This window comes from Linepithema humile, chromosome 4 (assembly GCF_040581485.1).
Source record: "Linepithema humile isolate Giens D197 chromosome 4, Lhum_UNIL_v1.0, whole genome shotgun sequence".
Taxonomy (NCBI): Eukaryota; Metazoa; Arthropoda; class Insecta; order Hymenoptera; family Formicidae; genus Linepithema; species Linepithema humile.
In genome coordinates this window covers 9,284,920-9,307,891 of record NC_090131.1, presented here as the reverse complement: position 1 = coordinate 9,307,891, position 22,972 = coordinate 9,284,920, and the positions used below count along the sequence as shown (strand labels likewise).

At 30.9% G+C, this 22,972-nt stretch overlaps 3 protein-coding genes and 2 long non-coding RNA genes across 5 annotated transcripts; 2 read left to right on the top strand and 3 right to left on the bottom strand.

The window, feature by feature from the left end:
* The first annotated feature begins 2,161 nt into the window (after positions 1–2,161).
* On the top strand, positions 2,162–4,464 carry LOC136999603 (histone-lysine N-methyltransferase SETMAR-like). Its single transcript, XM_067353979.1, has one exon. It carries the CDS (start codon positions 2,357–2,359, stop codon positions 2,903–2,905), a length of 549 nt encoding a protein of 182 aa, XP_067210080.1. The 5' UTR covers positions 2,162–2,356; the 3' UTR covers positions 2,906–4,464.
* A 4,090-nt stretch (positions 4,465–8,554) lies between these two features.
* On the bottom strand, positions 8,555–11,737 carry Ref1 (RNA and export factor binding protein 1). Its single transcript, XM_012376785.2, has 5 exons — positions 11,347–11,737; positions 10,371–10,508; positions 9,724–9,871; positions 9,314–9,448; positions 8,555–9,051 (listed from the first exon to the last, which is right to left on the bottom strand). Exons 1-5 carry the CDS (start codon positions 11,596–11,598, stop codon positions 8,936–8,938), a joined length of 789 nt encoding a protein of 262 aa, XP_012232208.1. The 5' UTR covers positions 11,599–11,737; the 3' UTR covers positions 8,555–8,935.
* Positions 11,738–15,127: 3,390 nt separating this feature from the next.
* Positions 15,128–16,814, bottom strand: LOC136999604 (uncharacterized). The gene is made up of 5 exons (XR_010889926.1): positions 16,310–16,814; positions 16,024–16,223; positions 15,468–15,671; positions 15,238–15,385; positions 15,128–15,165 (listed from the first exon to the last, which is right to left on the bottom strand). It is a non-coding gene; the product is annotated as an uncharacterized lncRNA (long non-coding RNA).
* Positions 16,815–19,348: 2,534 nt separating this feature from the next.
* LOC136999608 (uncharacterized) lies at positions 19,349–19,679 on the bottom strand. Its single transcript, XR_010889930.1, has 2 exons — positions 19,475–19,679; positions 19,349–19,386 (listed from the first exon to the last, which is right to left on the bottom strand). It is a non-coding gene; the product is annotated as an uncharacterized lncRNA (long non-coding RNA).
* Positions 19,680–19,782: 103 nt separating this feature from the next.
* Positions 19,783–22,940, top strand: LOC105677890 (uncharacterized). The gene is made up of 3 exons (XM_012376771.2): positions 19,783–20,371; positions 22,224–22,397; positions 22,618–22,940. The coding sequence occupies exons 1-3, from the start codon at positions 20,245–20,247 to the stop codon at positions 22,764–22,766; spliced, it is 450 nt and encodes a 149-aa protein (XP_012232194.1). The 5' UTR covers positions 19,783–20,244; the 3' UTR covers positions 22,767–22,940.
* The last annotated feature ends 32 nt before the right edge of the window (positions 22,941–22,972 follow it).

The following is a 22,972-nucleotide window of genomic DNA, read 5'->3' as shown; positions in this document are numbered from 1 at the left end:
ATTTTTGACATTTTTCACAAATCTACATACTCGGGAAAATATTTAAATTTCCATTCACACCACCCTTTAACACATAAAAAAGACGTTATTATTGGCATGGTTGATAGAGTACTAATGTTATCCCATCCACAATTTCAACAAAAAAATTTAGAAGACATAATAACTATTTTATTAAACAATAGTTATCCTTTAGATTTTGTTTTTTTAACTATTAAAAATAGAATAAAATTTCATATACACAAGATTTTTAACAAAAATGACAATAACAACGCAAATACAAATAATAATAACAAAAAAAAGATTTTTACGGTGCCATATGTAAAAAATTTATCGGAACAATTTGTTCAAATCTCAAAAAATAACGATTGTATGTTGGCCTTTTCGTGCGACAATAAATTGAACAAATTTATAAAAACCGGAAAAGACTCTCTAGATAGGATGAACCAGTGTGAAATTGTCTATAAGATTTCTTGTCGAGACTGTGACGCTACGTACGTAGGACAGACAAAAAGACAATTACGGACTAGAATAAAAGAACACAGAACGGATATCAATAAAAAAACAGGCTCTCCCTCAGTAATTTCGTGCCACAGAATGGATTTTAATCATGACTTTAAATGGGACGAAATTGATATATTAGACAGAAAACCTTGTTACAGTAAAAGATTAACTTCCGAAATGTTACATATAAAAAGACAGAATACAGGACTGAACAAACAGGAGGACACAGAATCATTACCGGATACATATCTTCCAATACTCAAAAAATTCCCCACCCTGTAATTTTCGTCTATAACCTATCCCCTCTTTCCTTTCCATCCTACATCCTTACCAGTCGAGTCCCACTCACAGCCGTGGACACATGTCACATTTCTTTTACATAGTCGTTGACGAACTGTTCAAGGTATAGATATTCAAAATTAATTTTTCATGTCTTTTATTTGTTTTAACTAATTTTTATAATTTCTTTCAATTTGTTTTGTTTTTCTAATTTTGCAAATTAGACGGTCCGTGGCTTCACACGTATATGATTTTACTAAACACAAATATTGTACTACACGTTTTATCAGAGGTATTTATACACAGAATTTTTCAATAATTTGTTTGAGCCGTGAGAATACCCCTAATTTGGTTGTTTTTTTACTTTAACAGGATGCGTTTCCTTAGTCAAAATATTACCAACGCTTCTCTAATTATGTACTAAGCTTTATAATTTTTGTTTTATCAGATAATTTATAAGGTCATTTAACCTTTTTTCTCGCAATTGAAATTCTATCGTATGGCTGAATAATGTACATACGAGACAAAATAGACTTATACAAGGTGTCTAATAGATATAAGTTAGATATGATAAAATATTTTATTTGAAAAATGTATGTATAATACTATATATCTATTGGGTTGTTCAAAAAGTCATTGCGTTTTTTTCCAATAGATAGCGCTGTTCACGTTTATTTGTATCTGAGCGTGACATGAATGTCACATGGTTATACGCATTTTGTTGTTGACACTTAACCTAAAAACCAAAAAAAAGTTGACGCAATTCGGTCGAGTTTTGTGTTTGTAATTGTGGTTTAAACATGGAGAATTTTGAAGAGCATATTCGCCATATTTTGCTTTATTACTTTAAAAAAGGGAAGAAAGCAACTGAAGCATGGGAAGAGTTGCGTCAAGTTTACGGCAGAAATGTCATCGAAAAACGTCAGTGCCAGAACTGGTTCGCCCGATTCCGTGGTGGTGATTTTTCAGTTAGGCCGGCGTCACATAGAACCCGTAATCCGTAATCCGCACCGGAAGTCCGCAAAAGTTACTAGGGATTGCGTCCGTAACGTTACGTGTGTTTTTTCTCCTTGTGTCCCATGGAGCCGTAAATACAGACGTCACGGTAGTACTATTTTTTATTTAACAGATTATAATTATTTATTTGTATTTTATTCATAAGAAAACTACAGAATATATTATAATTTTAACAAAAGTTTTAATTAAATCGTCAAATTTAGTTAAATAAATAAAATTAGAAAAAGCATTACTAGTAATAACTAGTAACTTGTAGTAACTTTTACGAAAATTTCATGGAATTACGGCTCCATGGGACACAAGGAGATAAAAACACACGTAACGTTACGGACGAAATACCTAGTAACTTTTGCGAACTTCCGGTGCGGATTACGGATTACGGGCTGTATGTGACGGCACCCTTAAAGACGCTCATCGCTCCGGTAGGCCTTCTGAGATTGACGACGATAAAATCAAGGCATTGGTGCAAGCAAATAGGCATTCAACGGTTCGGGAGCTTGCTACCGCTCTAAAAGTGTCCATTGGAAGTGTTCATGGTCATTTGAAATCGCTTGGTTTCATGAAGAAACTCGATGTTTGGGTACCGCATGAGTTGAAAGAAATTCATCTGACGAAGCGTATGAACGTCTGCGATCAACTCACCAAACGCGAAGAAAACGATCCGTTCTTGAAGCGTATGATCACGGGCGACGAAAAATGGATTGTCTACAACAATGTGAACCGAAAAAGGAGTTGGAGTAGGCGAGATGAAGCACCGGAAAGGCAAGCAAAGGCGGACATCCACCAAAAGAAGGTGATGCTGTCAATCTGGTGGGATTGGAAGGGACCAGTCTTCTATGAGCTGCTTCCAAAGAATAAAACGATTAATTCCGATGTCTCCTGTGAGCAGCTACAGAAATTAAGTGATGCCATCGCACAGAAACGTCCCGAGCTGATCAATCGTAAGGGTGTGGTGTTTCACCACGACAATGCGAGACCACACACAAGTTTGGTCACTCGGCAAAAATTGTTTCAGCTTGGTTGGGATGTGTTGCCACATCCACCATATAGACCTTGCGCCATCAGACTTCCATTTATTTCGCTCTTTGCAAAACTCTTTGAATGGTAAAACGTTTGCTTCTGAAGACCTCATCAAACAGCACCTTGACAAGTTTCTCGCAGAGAAAGATAGGAAGTTTTATGAACGCGGTATTATGAAGTTGCCCGAGAGATGGCAAAAGGTCATCGAACAAAACGGCCAATATATTATTGATTAATGTTCATTACGTATATTAAATAAACACACCTGAAAATCAAATGAAAAAAACGCAATGACTTTTTGAACAACCCAATAATTGGAAAAATATGTTATATGCTTTTCCTATTTTTATTCTTATGTAATAAATACAAAATAAATAAATAAGTTAATTAATTATTGAATACATACATATACATATTGAATATAGTTATCTTTATTTTGTATTTTATATAACTAAAATGATATATACTTTCATTATTTCAGTCATTATCATATAAAATACAAAATAAAGATAACTATTTATTGAATATATGTGTATATGTATATATTAATTAATTGATTAATTAGTTATTTAGTATTTACTACATAAGGATAAAAGTAAGAAAAGTATATGACATTTTTCTTCAATGATATATATAGTATTATATGTATATTTTTCATTTATTATTTTGTCATATTTAGTTTGTATTTATTTGACACCTTGTATACGCCTATGTTTTCTCGGACATTATATTGCAGCCTTGCGACGAAATGTCAGTCGAGGAAACAAGCGCAAGCATCGTTTGTTTACAAACTTCCGATAACACACATACACAGACCACACGTCAGTGTAGTGAGTCACCACTACAAACAAACGCGTACACACGGACCTACGCGGCATAGGTCCGTAGGCTGCGCCGATAATGTCATTTCATTTTTAGTACCATCGAAATGATGGCGCTTTCGCGTCAGAGTTCGCCCGTCACTTCAGCATCCCAGATAACAAAATACTTCCACGGTACTGGTATGGTAAACGTACGTCGTACTCTGCGTATCAGTACCGTACCTACCACGTACGTGCGTACCATAGGCGTACATTACCAGTACACCGTATTGGTACGCGGTAACGCTACCGTAGCGCCACTGTGCGTTTGATATAAGGTTATGATTGTACGTTGTACTCTCACAATACCAGTAAAGTACCAGCATAAGAATGCATTTTCGTACCGGCTATCCTTCCTCTTCGTCCCCTTCTCGCTCCTTTTCTTTTTATTATTATAAAGATATATAAAGGTTATTCATTAAAAAACAGTATTAGTTATTTCAATTGTAATTAAAAAGCATTTATTCATTTACACATCATATGTATACATAATTTTAATATGTATAATAATAATATTTATAATATATAATATAATGTATATAATCAATATAATATAATTAATATAATATATTATAATATAATTAATTTATATAACAAAAAATAAAAATAGAGGGTGTTTGTGCTTAAACCGCTAGTTATTATTCGCTAATTTTTACAATCTTCTCGTTTGATACATGAGTTAACAATCTTTGTATAGAAAACAAAAATTAAAACAATATTTAGACGTTTTGATCAGTAATTTGATCATCTTCAGTAACGCAGAAATTTCGCAAAAGAAAACCATTTAATTGTCATACCATGAGACTGCTATTAAAAAGTATGTAATAGGTCCACATTGTGGAATAAATGTTGGTTTTTTTTTTGTCTCGACAACTCAATTTCATTCCACAATATAGACCTTTAACATACTTTTTAATAGCAATCTTATAGTATGACAATTAAACGGTTTTATTTTGCGAATTTCCTGCGTTACTGAAGATGATCAAATTACTGATCGAAACGTCTAAATATTGTTTTAATTTTTATTTTCTCTACAAAGATTGTTAACACTCATGTATCAAACGAGAAGATTGTAAAAATTAGCGAATAATAACCAGCGATTTAGGCACGAATATCCTCTATTTTTATTTTTTGTTATTATTTCGTACTTATCTCTTTTATTTTCTTAATTTATATAATTATGTATATATGTATATACATATTTATATAATAATGTATATAATTAATTTATATACATTTAATTAATTTGTTAATTGTAATTTTAAATTTAAATTTAAAAATGAAAAACTGAAGAATTTTTATTATTAAAAATAAGCATCGAACAAAAAAACTGAAAATAGAAAAAAGTTCCGTCTCGTCATTCTCTACAAGCCTATATTTAAAAAAAAATTAATTTTGCGACTTTCAAAATTTTCATGCTCTGAGACGTTTGGACAATACTTTTACATGATTTCGAGCGCTGGGCGAGTTCTTTGATCCGAATCCTCAATTTTAAAACAAAAGAGATAAATATTTTTCCAAATTAAATAATTTTACGATTGGCTAAAAGTATTTTAAAATTTGAGATTAGTAGAGAATTTCAAAGATATAACCTGGTACACATCTTATAATGTGTTTAATTGTTTAACACAGAGATGGAAATTAATTGCAACTTTCGGCTCGATTTTCGTAACTTAGCAACGAGTCGCCGCACACGCGTAACTAAGGCGCGCGATATTCAGCCTCGGGACGTCTATATCACAAATGCAATAAATAAATAAATCACATATAAGTTAATACTATAATTTGATATGATTGCAACGACGAATCAAAAGCTTTAGATAAAGCTTCATCTCCGACTTACGTTTACAACTTTGTCGGGAACGATTACGACGATCTTTATGCTCTTAGTTACGCGCGCCGGCGACTCGTTGCTAAGTTACGAAAATCGAGCCAAAAGTTGCAACTCACATTTTTAGTTTAACAAATCACTCAATGTTATTGTTTAATGCCAAAAATAATTGCGACAAATATATTGAGATGAAATAACACATATACGATAAATAAAATTGAGAGAAAATTGATAACGAAAAGTCGCGGTATCAAATGATTTTCAATCAATCATTAAACCCAAAGAAAGATTATCAAATTAATTGTTATATGAAAAATTACTTACCTCAGATACTGGATGAATGAAAATGATTCTTTGAATCTTTGAAATATTCCTCGTAATAACTTGAAAAATTACGGAAGTAAGAAAAACACGTCCGTACAGATTAATGTTATCACAGAGAAGAATGAAAAAACAAAATCGCCGCGCTGGGAGGGTCTTATTAAGCCTGATGCACACATCACGCGATACTACGACTTAAGGTAACCAGCACAGTTGACCAATCGGAAGATCCTAGTGTCGAACTGGCCAATTGGCAATGTGGGATATCGGATCTCGTCCAGCCGCGCTTGCGTCGGTTGCACGCGCCAAAAAATGAAGATAGAACTTTGATGTAAATAGCAACTCAGACTCCCATTATATTATTTTATAAATAAATATTATCATTGCTAAATTAATATTAAATTAGAATCATAATTTTAATAAAAAGTTATTATTCAATTAATTAATTATGTGTGTATTTAAACATTATGGATTCATTTTAGGTTTCAGTCCATATTCAGTACGCCGTAATTTATATGAAAGTAGCCGACAGAAATTATTAAATTTAATTACCTTTAACTTTTCTGACAAGTAACACTAGCCAAGTGTCACACGCCAATAGGCTAGTGTTAACTTGTGTGAGTGTATTTTATTTGTAAATCGTTTGTGATTGATTGTGAGTCTGTTTTTAACGTTTGTGACAAATTAGTTTTTTTGTAATTACCAATTTTATCTTAATTATGATGTCAGTCGACACTTTTTAGTAATAAACAGATTTTGTGATAACAGATAAATTATAATTGATAGGAAACTGTTTGTGTTTTACAAATACATCAATTTTCACGTTTGTGAATCAATACATTTTTTTAAATACTTGCAAAATAATTTTATTTTATAATTGTTTTGTGCATGCGCAAAGTATACTCGGGACTCCTATCTAGAAAAAGCGCGTCGAAGCGTTACGCGTGACGGATGCGCATGCACAATACAATTATAAAATAAACTTATTTTGCAAGTAATTAAGATATTTATCAATTTGCAAACGTAACATTAGTATATTTGTAAATCACAAAGGATTGCCTATTAATTACAGTTATCAGTTATCACAAAATATCTGTTATACTAAAAAAGTGGTCGGCTGACATTGCATGACTAAAATAAAATTATTAATTACTATCAAAAAAACTAATTTGTCACAAACATTATGAACAAACTCACAATCAATCACAAACAAATTTACAAACAAAATACACTCAGAAAAGTTAAAAATAATTAAATTTAATAATTCTGTCGGCTAGTTTTATGTAGATGTACGCCGTAATGGTACGGTACAGTTTCTATTGTGCGATATGTACCGAACAATATGCAGTATAGGTACAATGATGATACGCTGTACTATAATATCATATATACTTTTTGTACCGCTACCGTACAGTTACGCCGTACGCCGCCATCTCGCGGCAGTACAATAACAGTATGATAGCGGTATTTTGTGCGGAAATCGCACGCTTGGTTATCTGGGATCCTCTTAATTGAATATCGTAAGTTTTTCCTGTATTGGAATCCCACCCTTTCCCCTCTCGTTATTGTATATGTTTCCATTTTTGACCATTCAGTTCAAAACTTTATAAGCGTTCTTCAATTTTTATTCACTTGCTTACAATGTTCATTTTGCGTTTGTTTTGGCTGACAGCGCTTACACTTTCATTGCCTTATCTCGTTTGAAAAAGCGAGTTAAGCGAGAAATGATGACGTAAACGCTTTCGAATTATGACGTTATTATTGTACTGACAGCGCCCAAAAGCGCCAAGATAAACAGTAAAAGCGACGCTTGTACGCTTTCAGCACAAAAGCAAGCAAAGCGAACACAGCCTATAACATACTTCATATGACATCATTGTAACATTAATATTTTCCATATTTTTAATATTATTAATACATACAACAGATTAATTAATTGCATATAATTAAGATAATTCTGAGAAGTGGTTTCTTAATTATTGTACGTAAAATTATATTTGTATTTAAAAACAAATCGATATCTGAGAGTACCCTGATTACTACGCGATGTACCATGCTTGAGCACGCAAATTTGAAGCAATCTAATTGCAAACTTTAAATGGTTTATATTTAAAAATTATTGTAGCTTTGACATTTTGGTATTAACATTTTTAAATTTAAAATTATTTCAGAAATGTGCTATTATATGATGCGTTTGGTATCGTACACCTTGTATATATGTATCTTTACTAAAATTATCTTTAAAATAAATTTTTGCACAATAACAAAATAGCAATACGTTAAAAAACACTTGAAAAATTTTTAACATTAACAAGTCTTTAAGGTAAATAATAAAAACTTTTTGAAAATAATTCTTTTTATTAAGAGAATCTGTTGTCAGTTTTTCTTCAGTCTTGCACCATTTGAGATTGCAATTTATATGCTGCATTGTTTAAAAATGTATACATTTTCTTACATATCTATCACTGTATATATTGGTACTTGACTAGTTAACAGTATGTCACAGCCTTAGTCCACTATAAGCTATGCGCTACGTATAGGGATGCGATATTTATTTATGCTAAAAAAACAATCCGTCAAAGTACAAAAGTAGGATTGTTTATATTCTAAAGTGAGCCGCCAACGGTATACTACCCTAACAATATAGTAAATCAATTTTTTGACACTTAGAATAATCAGATTATGAGGGCTTTGAAGCACATTCCGTACTTTGATAAACAACAACTTTTCGAGATGCATCTCATTGTATTTTTCATCTGATGAGCACACACGCACGGTAGTAAATACAAATCCATACAGTCTTTACAATCAGGGTTTGTTCTTCCTTAATTTTCTTATTACTGTATCATAAAAAATGTATAAGAGAAAACGCCTACGAATAATGTTTGCAAAGATTTTGTAAAATTTATTTTTTTATGCCAATTTTCAAAAGAATCGTCAAAAATAAAAACTAAATTAATGAGAAATTTCCTTATAATATTTTAGTAGATAGTAGGTAGGATTATATTTATACTTTATGAAAATAAGGACTACAATGTATATTGTGTTAAGTCAGATTGAACAAAATCTGAATAGTTTTAATATAATAAAGTGTTTTGTGGTGTTGTTACTTGACTTCCTTCACGTAAGCTTCCAATTCTGCATCTAGTTCTTCAGCTGTGGGTGTCTTTGTCACTTGCCGAGTGCCTCCTCTACCTCCACGCCGGCCTCCATTGCCACGACCTTCAATTTTATAAAGTTATAGTATTTGCATAATTAATAAAAAACTGAAAAATATATATACTTAATATAACAAATTTATTTCAGTATAATACATAATTGAGTTATTAATTTCTTTATTGCACAAGTTAATTGAAAAAAATTATCAATGCAAATTGCATTAATGTATAATAAATTAACTCAGTGTAAAATATAATTTTAAGCTATCAGTTGCACAAATTGAGTAAATATAAATATAAATTGCATTAATGTATGAATAAATTACCTCTCACAGATCCGCGATTCCCTCTGAAACGAGTCTGAGGTCTCTGTGTATAATTAGCACCACTAAGTCTTGGACCACCACGAATAGAAGTGATTGGTAGTTCAGAAGTCGCAACTTGTATGTTCATTTCACGACCTAATATTGATGTATATTGTATATTGTAACAAAATACGGAACATTCGCATAAATCATAATTTCTAAGAAAATTATTTTCTTTATTATCCTATGTTGCAAAAATATTTATAGTTATGATAAAAGCGTAAACTCTATATCACAAAATATAAAATGGAAAACTAAACTAACAAGCGATATTATCACTTAAATATATATAATTGTAGACAAAATAACTTTACAGTTAAAAAAAAGACATTTAAGAATGGATACAATCATACATGAATTTAAGTACATACCATCTAATGGTACTCCATGATATTGTTTCATTGCTTTGATAGCATCCGCTCGTCTCTCAAATATAACATCTGCAGAGCCTAGAGATCGACCTGATCTATCATAATGTACCGCTGCTGATTTTAAGGGTCCAAATTCACTAAATAATTCCTAAATAATATTATTAATAATTAGTTCTTTACATTAGTTTTTTTTACATAAAAATGCTAAATAAAAGCAAATTTGTATCTATGTGAAAATTAACACAGTAAGCACCAATAAGTGGAGCATTTGTTTCTCAACAATATGACAAGATGCAGGTCAGTATATTTTGTAATATGTCTTACTTTTGACATAAATAATTGTCAACATCTGTATAAATTATAAAAATTTTATACTACTAGTCCTAAGATGCAATATTAGTTTAGCTGAATTGAGACCAGATAATTATATGTTATATATATATATATATATATATATATATATATATATATATATAAATATTTATATATAATTATTATATAAATCTATTATTAACAGATTTTTATAAATATCTAAAAAAATCAAGAAAACTTTTGGAGAACTGCATAATAATATAGTTTAATATATCATTTGTATTGAATATAATCAATGTATTGAATAAGTTATTTTACATATAATATATTGGTACCTGTATATCTGAGTCTGATACGCCAAAATCAAGGTTTGACACCAAAAGTTTGGTTGTTCCTGCATTGCCAATCGCACCACGACCAACCTTTTTTAAACCATCAAACATGTCATGTTTCCAAGCACTGTTTACATCACCCTGTACAATAAAACTTAAGTTATTAAAAGTTATTTAATAAATTTTATTTAATAGACAAACAATTTTTGTTTTTAATATACAAAATCTTGTTTATATTTTTGGACAGTATTAAAAATTGATTATAAAAATAATTAATGTTACAATAAAAACTAATAAAGTTCTGCTATAAAGAATGTTGATTCTAAATTTATTTCATAATAAATATTGACCTCATTTATGTTTTCCGAATCATTATATAAAGTGAACAATGTAATATATCCAAAAATTGTACAAATTGTATAAACATAAAGTCCTATTTCTATACTTCACATATCTAAAATTATGATTAAGAATAAAAAGACGCGTTAATTACAAAAAATTAATTTCTTATTCTTCAATAATGCAGTAACTTTTTTATAAACTACATCTTAAAAATATACTTATTTAAAATGTAAATATATAGAAACATTAAAAAAAGGGAGATAATATAAAAAATAACAGAAAATAACAAAGTTTAAAAAGAAACAAACTGAATGATTATTTCTATCATTTCGCAAATTTATACTATTTCTCGAATAAATAGTCATACAGGTGAATACTCTTAAGCTCAAAAGATACTCCATTTCACAAAGTATGCATATTCGACGCATATCCACAATACATGTACACACATAATAGCACACATATGTATTTTACATGGCATGTATCATATACTACACGCACGCGCGTGTGAACCCATATCCAGCTTGCGCGCGCGCGCACGCACGCACCACGCACACAAACACACACAACTAACAAAAGTGAATTCTAGAAAAACTCAAGATTCAAAGCTCAGTAACAAACTCATTTCTTTCCTTACCCTTGTGTACGGCAAAGAGCTGCGTGCGATACCACCGCGATTACGACCTCGTATAACGCCGCCGCCAACTCTCTGCGACCTGCGTGCTCCTCGGCGAGGTGAATTGCCGGCTCCACGGCTGCGTCTGCCACTACCACCACCACCACCACCACCACCGCCGCCGCCGCCGCCGCCGCCACCTCGCGCTCGAGACCCCTTTGTTTGTTTGATAATGTCGTCCAAACTCATCTCTATTTTATCCACCATCTTCATTTGTGCGGTTTTGCGATGAAACGTAATCACCACGCTGTAAAACACCTAAGTAACCAACCTTTCTTACGGTCGTTTTCTGTGATGGCGGTACAACGAAGGCGAAAAGGCGCCGCAGAGCTATCTCGGTAACACCATAGATTATAACAGAGTATTACGAAGAGAAATTGTATGGGCAAATTTGTTGTACTGCACAAGCAATGTCCTCTTCCGACAGAATAAAAAACTAAAGTTTGCATTAGACTGCCCCCTATGCCCGTATCAGACTACACTAGAACTAGAGTCTCTATATATAGAGTCTGGCCACGCTTGTGTTTATTTTTATTGGTCGAAACTAGAGTCCCTATATATAGAGTCTGGCCACTCGATTAGTTTTGGAAAAACATGGCGGCGGTATATGCATAAACGCATCTTGTGTTTATCATATTTATGGAATAAAACTTTCATTGACTACACCTTATTCGACTACAAATTGATAGTATTAATAAAAGCAGAGTGAAGCCTACAATTTTTAAGTACAATTATTTGGTATATAGTTTCTAAAATAAAATATCTAAGAATAATGATATTATAAAGAAGTAGAATTTGTCATAAAAATTGTAATTCTAACCTCACATTGTTTTTAATAGTTTTATTTACAATGAGTTTTATTTATAATAAGTTTTATTTAAATGAGTTTTATTTATTATTATGATACAAACATTATTGTGATACTGAATATATAAGTAATAATAATATATATTGTAATGATATGATTTTAAGTATTATTAGTTAATTTTTCTTTATTTTTCAATTAAAAATTTCTAGAAAAAAATAATATTAATTGTTATTAATTTTCTTGTTCTATTTCTTTTCAAATTATTATACTTTCTATAAGAATTCCTATTGGTTCCGCCATGTTTTTCCAAACTTTGTTTCGACTAAAGTCCCTATATATAGAGTCTGGCCACGCTTGTGTTTATTTTTATTGGTTGAAACAAAGTTTGGAAAAACATGTCATATATCATTATTTTTAGGGCGGTATTCATAGTCCGTTCTTATATTCAAAATCGTCTTAAGCACGGACTTATATTCGCTCTCTTTGTCACACATAGATTGTGTCTGAGTGTCAGTATCCGTCATTGTCTATAACTTGTTGCAATCTTCTTGGCATTGAGTTGATTAAGGCCGGCGTCACATAGAACCCGTAATCCGTAATCCGCACCGAAAGTCCGCAAAAGTTACTAGGGATTGCGTCCGTAACGTTACGTGTGTTTTATCTCCTTGTGTCCCATGGAGCCGTAATTCCATGAAATTTCCGTAAAAGTTACTAAAAGTTACTAGTTATTACTAGTAATGCTTTTTTTAATTTTATTTATTTAACTAAATTTGACGATTTAATTAAAATTTTTGTTAAAATTATAATATATTCTGTAGTTTTCTTATGAATAAAATACAAATAAACAATTATAATCTGTTAAATAAAAAATAGTAATACCGTTACGTGTGTATTTACGGCTCCATGGGACACAAGAAGAAAAAACACACGTAACGTTACGGACGCAATCCCTAGTAACTTTTGCGGACTTCCGGTGCGGATTACGGATTACGGGTTCTATGTGACGCCGGCCTAAGTTTTGCGTGTAATCTTGTCGCTGCGATAATTGCTGCCAAACTTGATGCACATTGTTCCGTAAGGCTTCTTTTGTTCGGAGTTCGCCAGCTCTCCATGATGATACCATTTGACCCCACACATTTTCTATTGGATTTAGATCAGGAGACTTTGTTGGCCATCGAATTTTTTGAATGTCTGGATTTTCGTCGAACCATATCGCTTGCACCAATCTTGATGTATGGACGGCACTATTATTTTGCACTACTTTTATAACTGGATATTGTTCTTCCGGAAAAATTATTCTAATGCCAGGTTTTAATACTTTTTGAAGAATTTCCACGTATTCTTCGACATTCATTCGTGAAGATATCTCTTGTAGATTTAACGATCCACTTGAAGTCATACTTCCCCAGAATCCTAATGTGATTCTGCCGCTTTTTCCTGATGGGATAACATATTTGGGATTTAAAAGCGATCCATTTGGTCGCCAGACTCTACGTCGCCTATCTTCTAAAGATGAAAATACTTTTTCGTCCATTCAAATGACGGCATTCCATTCCTCTTGAGGTGTATTTAAATATTCTCTTGCGAATTGTACTCTTTTCATCCTATGTTGCGGCTTGAGCTCTATTTTCTTTGTTGCAGGATGTGAGTGTACACCTGCAGCACGTAGACGGCGTCTTACGGTTTCTGTAGAAATATTTAATTCCCTGTTCCTTAATACGTTTGCGACTGGATCGAAAGGATTTTCGTCTACAGCTCTTACTATTTCCTCATTCTGCTCCGGTGTAGTCTTCTGCGGAGCACAATTATTTTTTCTATGATCTTCAAGATTCTCCATTCCTCCTTCATGTTTTATAACCCATAAAGCAACAGTTTGGGCGATATTCATAGTCCGTTCTTATATTCAAGATCGTCTTAAGCACGAACTTATATTCGCTCTCTTCGTCAGACACAATCTATGTGTGACGAAGAGAGCGAATATAAGTCCGTGCTTAAGACAATCTTAAATATAAGAACGGACTATGAATACCGGCCTTTGATAGCTGAATCCCACAATTCTTGCAATTTCTGATTTTTTATGTCCTGTTTAGTGTAATCCTATTTGACTCTGCCTCTGTCTGCCGTATTTGTGTGTTGCATGATTTGTATATTAAAATGCTTAATAAAATGTTTAATGTTTATTAATGTTTAATAAATGTAACTCACTGTAAATACAATTTATTATATAAAAAAAATATATTTAATACCCAAAATAAAAATATATGACACCCAACATTTTTAACCTGATTGTGGGCGTCCAAGACATCGAAAATAAAGAAACCAAATTTTTTTATTTTTTAAGAATATGTTAATATCATTTTTTATTCAAAAGTTAATATATATTTACATATTACATTTTTATAATATATATTACATTTATAATGTATATGTATGGACAAAGTGATAAATGAGGCATTATGCATAATGTCCGAGACCAGTCATGATGGTTGGTGTTCATCTGGCAGAGTGATAAATAAATAAATAAATATATATATATAATAATTGTCAATTAATATTTGTTAATTTTTAATTTAGAAATCGCTTTAACCAGGCAATATAAATATAAATAAATAAATATATAAATATACAATATATATTTACTAATATTTATTTATATTTATATTGCCTGGTTGAAGCAATTTTTAAATTAAAAATTGCTTCAACCAGGCAATATAAATATAAATAAATATTAGTAAATATATATTGTATATTTATATATTTATTTATTTATATTTATATTGCCTGGTTAAAGCGATTTATATATATTTATTTATTTATATTTATATTATAACAAATATTTATCACTCTGCCCGAATGATCTCGGGCATTATGCACAATGCCACATTCATTACTTTGTCCAAAACCTATATATCTATACACATCAATCTTTTTCCGCTTCATTGTTCTTGGTAACAGATTGGCTTCTAGAACACCTGAAAATTAATAATATGTAGTAAAACATCTGTAATAAGAAGGATTATGTGTGAATATAAATATAAACTTACCTGCGATCATGTATCCTGGTACTAATAGGCCGAGATTCATTTATATTGTTTATAAAATTGTTAAATCTATATTAATAAATTACTGATAAGATGAAAAGATCCGAAACTCGCCGCGCTTCTCAAAGTGAAATCCCAGATAATCATCGAGCTATGAAACACAAAATGTAAATGTTATTAAAAATGCAAAACAAATATATTTGATTACCAATGTAATAAAAAATAAGAAATACCTATAAAACGACTATTTGAGCAAAAATTGACATGCAGCTTTAGCGGACGTTGGTTTCTCTTCAAATGGTTTAAGCACTTTAGTAACAACTCCTTTCAGCCAGATTGCCCAATCCTCCAGTGAATTTTGTTGCTGTAATGTTACCTTAAAGTCTGCCTCGAGACATTGTACCATTCCGCAATCACATTGGCATACCCAGTTAAATCTATATTAATAATTTATTAAATTAGTATTTAAAGTACTATATAGCTATTTCAATATATATATATATATATATATATATATAGTAATTGTCAATTAATATTTGTTTATTTTTAATTTAAAAATTGCTTTAACCAGGCAATATAAATATAAATAAATATATATTTTATATTTATATATTTATTTATCTATATATTATAATAATATAATAATTATATTTATTTATATTAATATTTATCTATATTTATTTTTATTTACATTGCCTGGTTAAAGTAATTTTTAAATTAAAAATTAACAAATATTTATCACTCTGCCGGACTGATCTCGGGCATTATGCATAATGCCACATCACTCACTTCATTACTTTGTCCATACTTTGTTCGAAGTTTATCTTTTTCCTTCCAATGTAGAACACCTGAAAATTAATAATATGTAGTAAAACTTCTGTAATAAAAAGGATCATGTGTGAATATAAATATAAACTTATCTGCGATCATGTATCCTAATATCAACAGGCCGAAATTCACTTCTTCACGATAAACTTCTGTCTCTTTCTCTGAAAAAAATTAATTTAATAAAAATTTTAAAAACTTAATGAAATGTAGCACGCAATTTTCAAGTGTATAATATATTAAATCTTACCTTACTCCGGTGATGCAAACTCGAAACCGCTGACACCATGGCATCGCGACAGGGGAAGCACGCACGCAAGCAAAAATCGTCTACGTCACGTGCGATTCTCGCTTGTGTGCTGCTTCCCTGCAACATAACCAAATCCATTTTTTATACGCTGGCTCCGTGAGACTGCACAATACGATGCAAATTCGACACAATTTGACTGAATTCGACATCTAAATACTTGTCGAATAATCTCACGTGAAATAATTCGCATTTTCATTATAGTGAAATTTACACAATCAAGTGAATGTTCACTTTTGTTATTTTCACTAGGTTTTGAAATACACAATCGACCCCCAGCTGCTTTCACACAGCCACAACAGCGTTGCCGGATGTCACAATCATGATGTAAAAATATATAGAGTCGGAACACGCCGACTCGATATGCCTTGATACTCGGCAACTTCATATGTCAAGGCATTTGTGTGACCTCACGGACTAAGGAATAGAGGGACGGAGCACAAGCTGTACCGGGGGAGCACGTTTGCGGCGGGGGGAGGCCGCCATATTCGTTTAGTAATCACCACACATAGAACTCACTATTTGCGTATGTGTGAGAAATGAAAGTCAGATCCTGCGCACAATAAACAAAATAGGAAATAGAAATAGGAATAATTATTAAATATTAGAAATAAAAAATTGGATTTATTTATTTTAAAAATAAAAAGAATAGAAAAAATTAATGCATGAATTAAGAAATAAGAATTGGAACTAATTAATATATATTTTATTCTCTTGTTAGATGTAAAATAATTTCTCTTTAATATTAAATGATTATTGCTATTTCTAATATTTTGTCTACTATATATGCAGAGCCTCAGAGTAATAAAAGTTAAAGTATTTTATAAAATTTATAGTACAACAATAATAAAACCGCCTAATCTCTTTACGCTTGTCACTCGTTATGTTTAGTGACACCACTACACGAGTGTAACCATGTCACAGCCATTGAGTAAAAAGAAACAGGAGGGAGCGTTTGGTCTTAAAAGTGCGGACGGAAGTGACTATATAAAGTGGTCGCTCAAGGGTGCCAATATTGAATGACTTGTTATGTTCAATTAGGAAATAATGTACAATTAAAAGAAAATAACTATAATATGCAACAATAATACCAAATTTTAATGGCATTTTTCATTGAGATTGCACTCGTGCAGTATTTCCATAAGAGCAATGTTAAAATCTAAAATCTAAATTTATATTAAATCCTTCGTCCTTACAAAAATTTATCCATGCATTTCTTTAATCCGGATTTTTCGGAAACCTGTTTGTGAGTAAAAATTATTTAGTAATTATTGTGAATCTACAATTTCACAATACTATACATATGATTATAATCTCCAAAATAAAAATCTCATTATTGTTGATAATACTAACTGATGAAACGTTATTCCATGGGCTTGTTCGTTTTAGCTACACTGGGGCTGCTCTGGGTCTGCTCTACACAGGATAATACAGGACAGATAAATAGTTTGTCCTGTATTATCTTGTTTAGAGCAGACCCAGAGCTGCCCCAGTGCAGTTAAAACGAACAAGCCCCATGATTTCGAGCTGCTGCTGTTATGCCACAAGCTCTACAGTATACCATTTTGATCGTTTATTTCCATACACTGTTGCATAAAAGACTATACACTGCATATTAATGCGTACGGCGTACGGTATGCCGCTTGCCGCAATGCTCGAACATTCCCTCTCACTTTCAAAAAGTTGTCGCTCAAGATGGCTGCCATGACGTACATCCGTCCGCGGATTTACCTAGTCCTGGCTAGTATATGCTCCCTCCTGTTTCTTTTTACTCAATGATTTAGATAGGCTATGCCCCTTCCAGTATATATGTTCTAAGGTTTCACGACCATTGTATTCTATCAAAAAATCTGTGATCAAGGCCGGTATTCATAGGCCGGTATTCATAGTCCGTTCTTATATTTAAGATTGTCTTAAGCACGGACTTATATTCGCTCTCTTCGTCACACATAGATTGTGTCTGACAAAGAGAGCGAATATAAGTTCGTGCTTAAGACGATCTTGAATATAAGAACGGACTATGAATACCGCCCATAGTCCGTTCTTATATTTAAGATTGTCTTAAGCACGGACTTATATTCGCTCTCTTCGTCACACATAGATTGTGTCTGACGAAGAGAGCGAATATAAGTTCGTGCTTAAGACGATCTTGAATATAAGAACGGACTATGAATACCGCCCCAAGATGTCATAGTTAAGGCATGTCACACAAGATGTCGCGTTGGTGCAAGATCCCAAGTAAAAAAAAATAGAAGATATGGATAGATGTGGATAGAAAAGGATAGATAATGAATCTCTAAAGCACATCTATATATAATTTTAGTCCTAAATAATACAAATTTTTTAAAATAAAACTTTTAACATTGTGTATAAAAATATATATTACTGACAAAATATTTTTTTATTTTGTTATAACAAATTATTCTTAGTTAAATTTACAGAAAAAATAATTAATAATGTATTCCAGTCTTTATAGAAAATTAAGTTTTTTTAAGAAAATGAATATTTATAATTAAGTTCCGCAGGACAATAAAATTTTAATAAAATTTCTATATATGTATATATATATATATATTTCAAGTCGCTCAACACGTAGCCACCTAGTTCAATGTGGAACAATGACAGGAAAATCACAAAATTTGTTGCCGTGCAACCACCTTATATTCTTACACCGTGATAATAATACAACGATACGAGAGAGCGAGAGTACAAGATTGAAAATTGTGAAGCTCTATCTCTATAAATTTAATCTCAATGGATCATATTTTGGAAGTTAATGGTAAAATAAAACATTAAAAAATACAATAAAAAATATGCCATACAAATTTTATTACTTATTATTATCAATAAAACATTTGTTACATAATTTATTATATTTTTCAGAATTCACGTGCAAACATTGTAACAACGCAATTGCTTCATTGGATCATTTTGCTAACATTACTGCTTATTGAAATATCACTATCACTACTTATCTCAGCAGTTTTAGTCAAAGTAAATATAACCTTACGATTCATCATCTGCAATTCACATAAAAATAAAATTAAAACAAAATTTAATCAAAATATATCCTCATTCAAAATTTGGTTAACTATAAAAATTAATTACAATAATTTTTTGTTATTACAATAATGTCAATCTCTTCTAATTTCGTTGTTACAATAATTACAATAATGTCAATCTCTCCTAGTAATAAAAATGGAGAACTATAATGCCCTCTACTGAGATTTTCAGAAATTAGATTTACATTTTATCGTTCCAACAAAAGTTTCACACGGTGTAACACAGTGCAATTTAGCGTGTTCTAGTTGGAAAACACCCGAAGTCACGTGTCCTAAACGGGCCAATCCGAGAGCGGACGCTAGCCGAGCGGAATCGACCAATGGCGAGCATCAAGAAGAACATAGCGTTCTTAGACTAAGCAGAGCTATCATCTAGGTGCACCTTAACCTAAATAAGCGCATTTGAGCGCATTATCTCTTCGGCGCTTACACTTCTATGTACTAAATAATCCTAAAACATCTAAAACAAAAAAAATATATTAACTAAATATTTTCTATATTACAAAATCTTTATCAAATTTAGAATTGATTTCTCTTCAAACAAAAATATAGAACTTTTTCAAATCTAGTTATCGAACAATTAACAATGTTAGTAGAGATAACAGACTCCTGAGAATGAACAAAGATCAATCAGAAGGCAAAATAGAAGACAAAAAAATTTTAATATTAAAAGGATATGATAATCTCTTTTGAAATTTTTGACAGAAAAAATTATCGCTAAATTGAAAACTGTATTTAAAACGACGTGCTTTGCTTTCGTCCGTCATGGTTGACGCTGTCATTACTAAATAAAGTAATCAACAAACACTCGATAAAATGTTACGCGATGTCTTGGTGCATCTGTTAATTAGTGCTATAGGCATATTCGTCGGTATGACTGCATTTTTTGTTCTGTTCGTTGTTTACGGGAACCATGATGTAGGATTTTGGTCGATATTGGCAGGTTAGTGAGTTGCTAAATTGTGTCAAATTTGACCACAAACGTTGGCAAAACGTGTTTAATGTGTTGCTATAGTAAAAGAAATATCTCGTACTAGGAAATAATAATCGATATAATTTCAATATATTCCATTTCTGATGCTACATGTATACCAAGAAGTTTCTTAAGCCAGCATCAGACTATGCAATTTTTTATGCAACTTATTGCAGCAATACTTACTAGTTACAGCAATTATTTTTGTGACTTATTACACGCAACTAAAGTAACATTTCTAACAAGTTTTAGATGTAAACTAAACTATTGTTAACTACAGAATAAAATACTACGATTATGTTGGTGTGACACATAAAATATATTGTCTTTTTAAAGCTGATACATAAGACTAAAAATATTACTACAATTGCATGCAACTAGTTGCTAGAATTAGAACTAGGTCTAGATCTTGTGGGTCTTGTGCAATCACTGCAACCAAATTGCTTCTAAAAATTGCGTAGCGTGATAGCAAAAAAGTTACAGCAATTTATCGCGACAATCGAATTACTGTAATAAATTGCATTTAGATCAGGTTTTACGTCAATTATCACTTCATTACTGCTATCACGAATGACACAAAGGAAACACTGTTTCTTAATCTTAATAATGGAATTTAGATTTAACGAAATAAATTATATGGAAGGTTTCAACCTTCCATATAATAACTTTCCGTATAATATATCTTTCATACTTCATATCGTGTTATATATGACATATTTTTATTTTCTTAACCAATTTCAAACTTTTTTTTTAGGTCTGCATTTTGTATTGATGTATCTCAATTTGTTTTATCTCTTTTACGCTTACTCAGTCCGATATTTATGAAAAGAGAGATATTTAAGGGAGATATTTTCATTTATAATTTTACATACATACTGTGCAACACAGAAAATATTTGAAGAATCAGAATGCATATACATATATATAAAATGAAGCAGATATGTGTTTTATATACATTTATATTTTATTTTTCCAAATATTTTTGTACACAAGGTACATATGTAAAATTATAAATCGAAATCTATTTAAAATTCTGTTACAAATTATAGATTGTTTAAAGTTAATGATGGAGTTTATATTTCAATCAATGAAATTGAATATTGTCAATGGTATTTAATTTCAGATAACATTCATCACAATTGCTACACCTGATACAGTCAACCTAATTTGATATTTCTTTTTTAGCTATAATTTTTTTGAAAATTTTTGAACATGAATAACAATAAATATTGATATTTTTTATATAGCTATTATAAAAAATATCCAAATCCATTTATATAATGCCCTATAGAGATATTAGAATGTTTTTTTCATGTAATTTTTTATTTTTTAGTGTAATCATATTATGAATGATAAGTATCTGAATCAGACTAAATTAATTTTTGTAATATTTTAACTCCTATTTTGCAGAACAGATTTTTGAAATATCCTACCCAGGGAGAAATACAGGTCGAAAAAACGCCTAATAGACATCTAATGGAAGTTTATAGACTGTAAGATCTATAAGACGTTTAGGAGATCTATTAGACGTTTCTTTGACCTGTATTTCTTCCTAGACTAAAAACTTTTAATTCGTGGATTAATATCTAATTGTAAAGTTTATTTTTACTGCAAAAATCTAAAGTATACATTAATTTATCAATGGAGGTTAACAAAAATTTTCAATATATATTACAACAGAAGTAACAAATACAAAAATAATTTTGTAATATATATAATTTTTTGTCCCGGTACATATATATCATAATTCAATGTATAATCGCAATAAAAAATTGGAAGATTTTATATTTGAAAGTTTTATTAATATAAGAATTATGTGTAGGTGCTTTATCTGGAGTTTGTTTCCATTTGCACTGGGTGAAGGGTAAAGGAACTTTGGAGAGATGGCACACTAGAGTTACACTGCGGAATTTAAACGTTGTAGGTTTTGTGAGTGCAGTAACTGGCATTATCGCACTGATTTGGTACCTATTCCTTACATTCTACTACAAGATACGTAAGCATATCATTATTCTAGATATATTGCATATTATTTTATTTATTAAGGAAATATTTATAAAATAAATATAATATAAAGCTTTCTTTTTTTTCTTAAGTAAATAAAATAAATTTAAACTTTATTTAAATGTATTTAAATAAATTTGTATAAATTTATATACATAAATTTAAATAAAATCTAATTTGTGAAATATTTAAGAATTTATTTATTGTTGTAGCCATTCAACCAATTTCTGAAAGCACTATTATATCAGCAGTATGGTCTATGATTTGTGGAAAATGTGGTATTACATTGATGTATTATTCAAACAAATACGAGTTATTAATCCAGGAAGGAGCAGCACCTATACTCACAGATAGTGCTTGAAATATGATATTGTTAATATTTTTATATAATACTGTTTAAAAAACACAATGTTTTTTATAAGATGATATATCTATTAATCAGGTCTGTACAGGTTTTTACTGCCAAATAAAACGTTTCTTTGTCAATTTAATAAACGAGGAAAAAAATAGAGACAAAGAAGATTGGATATTGCAATCTTGCCCTCAAGTCTGCATAAATTTATACTT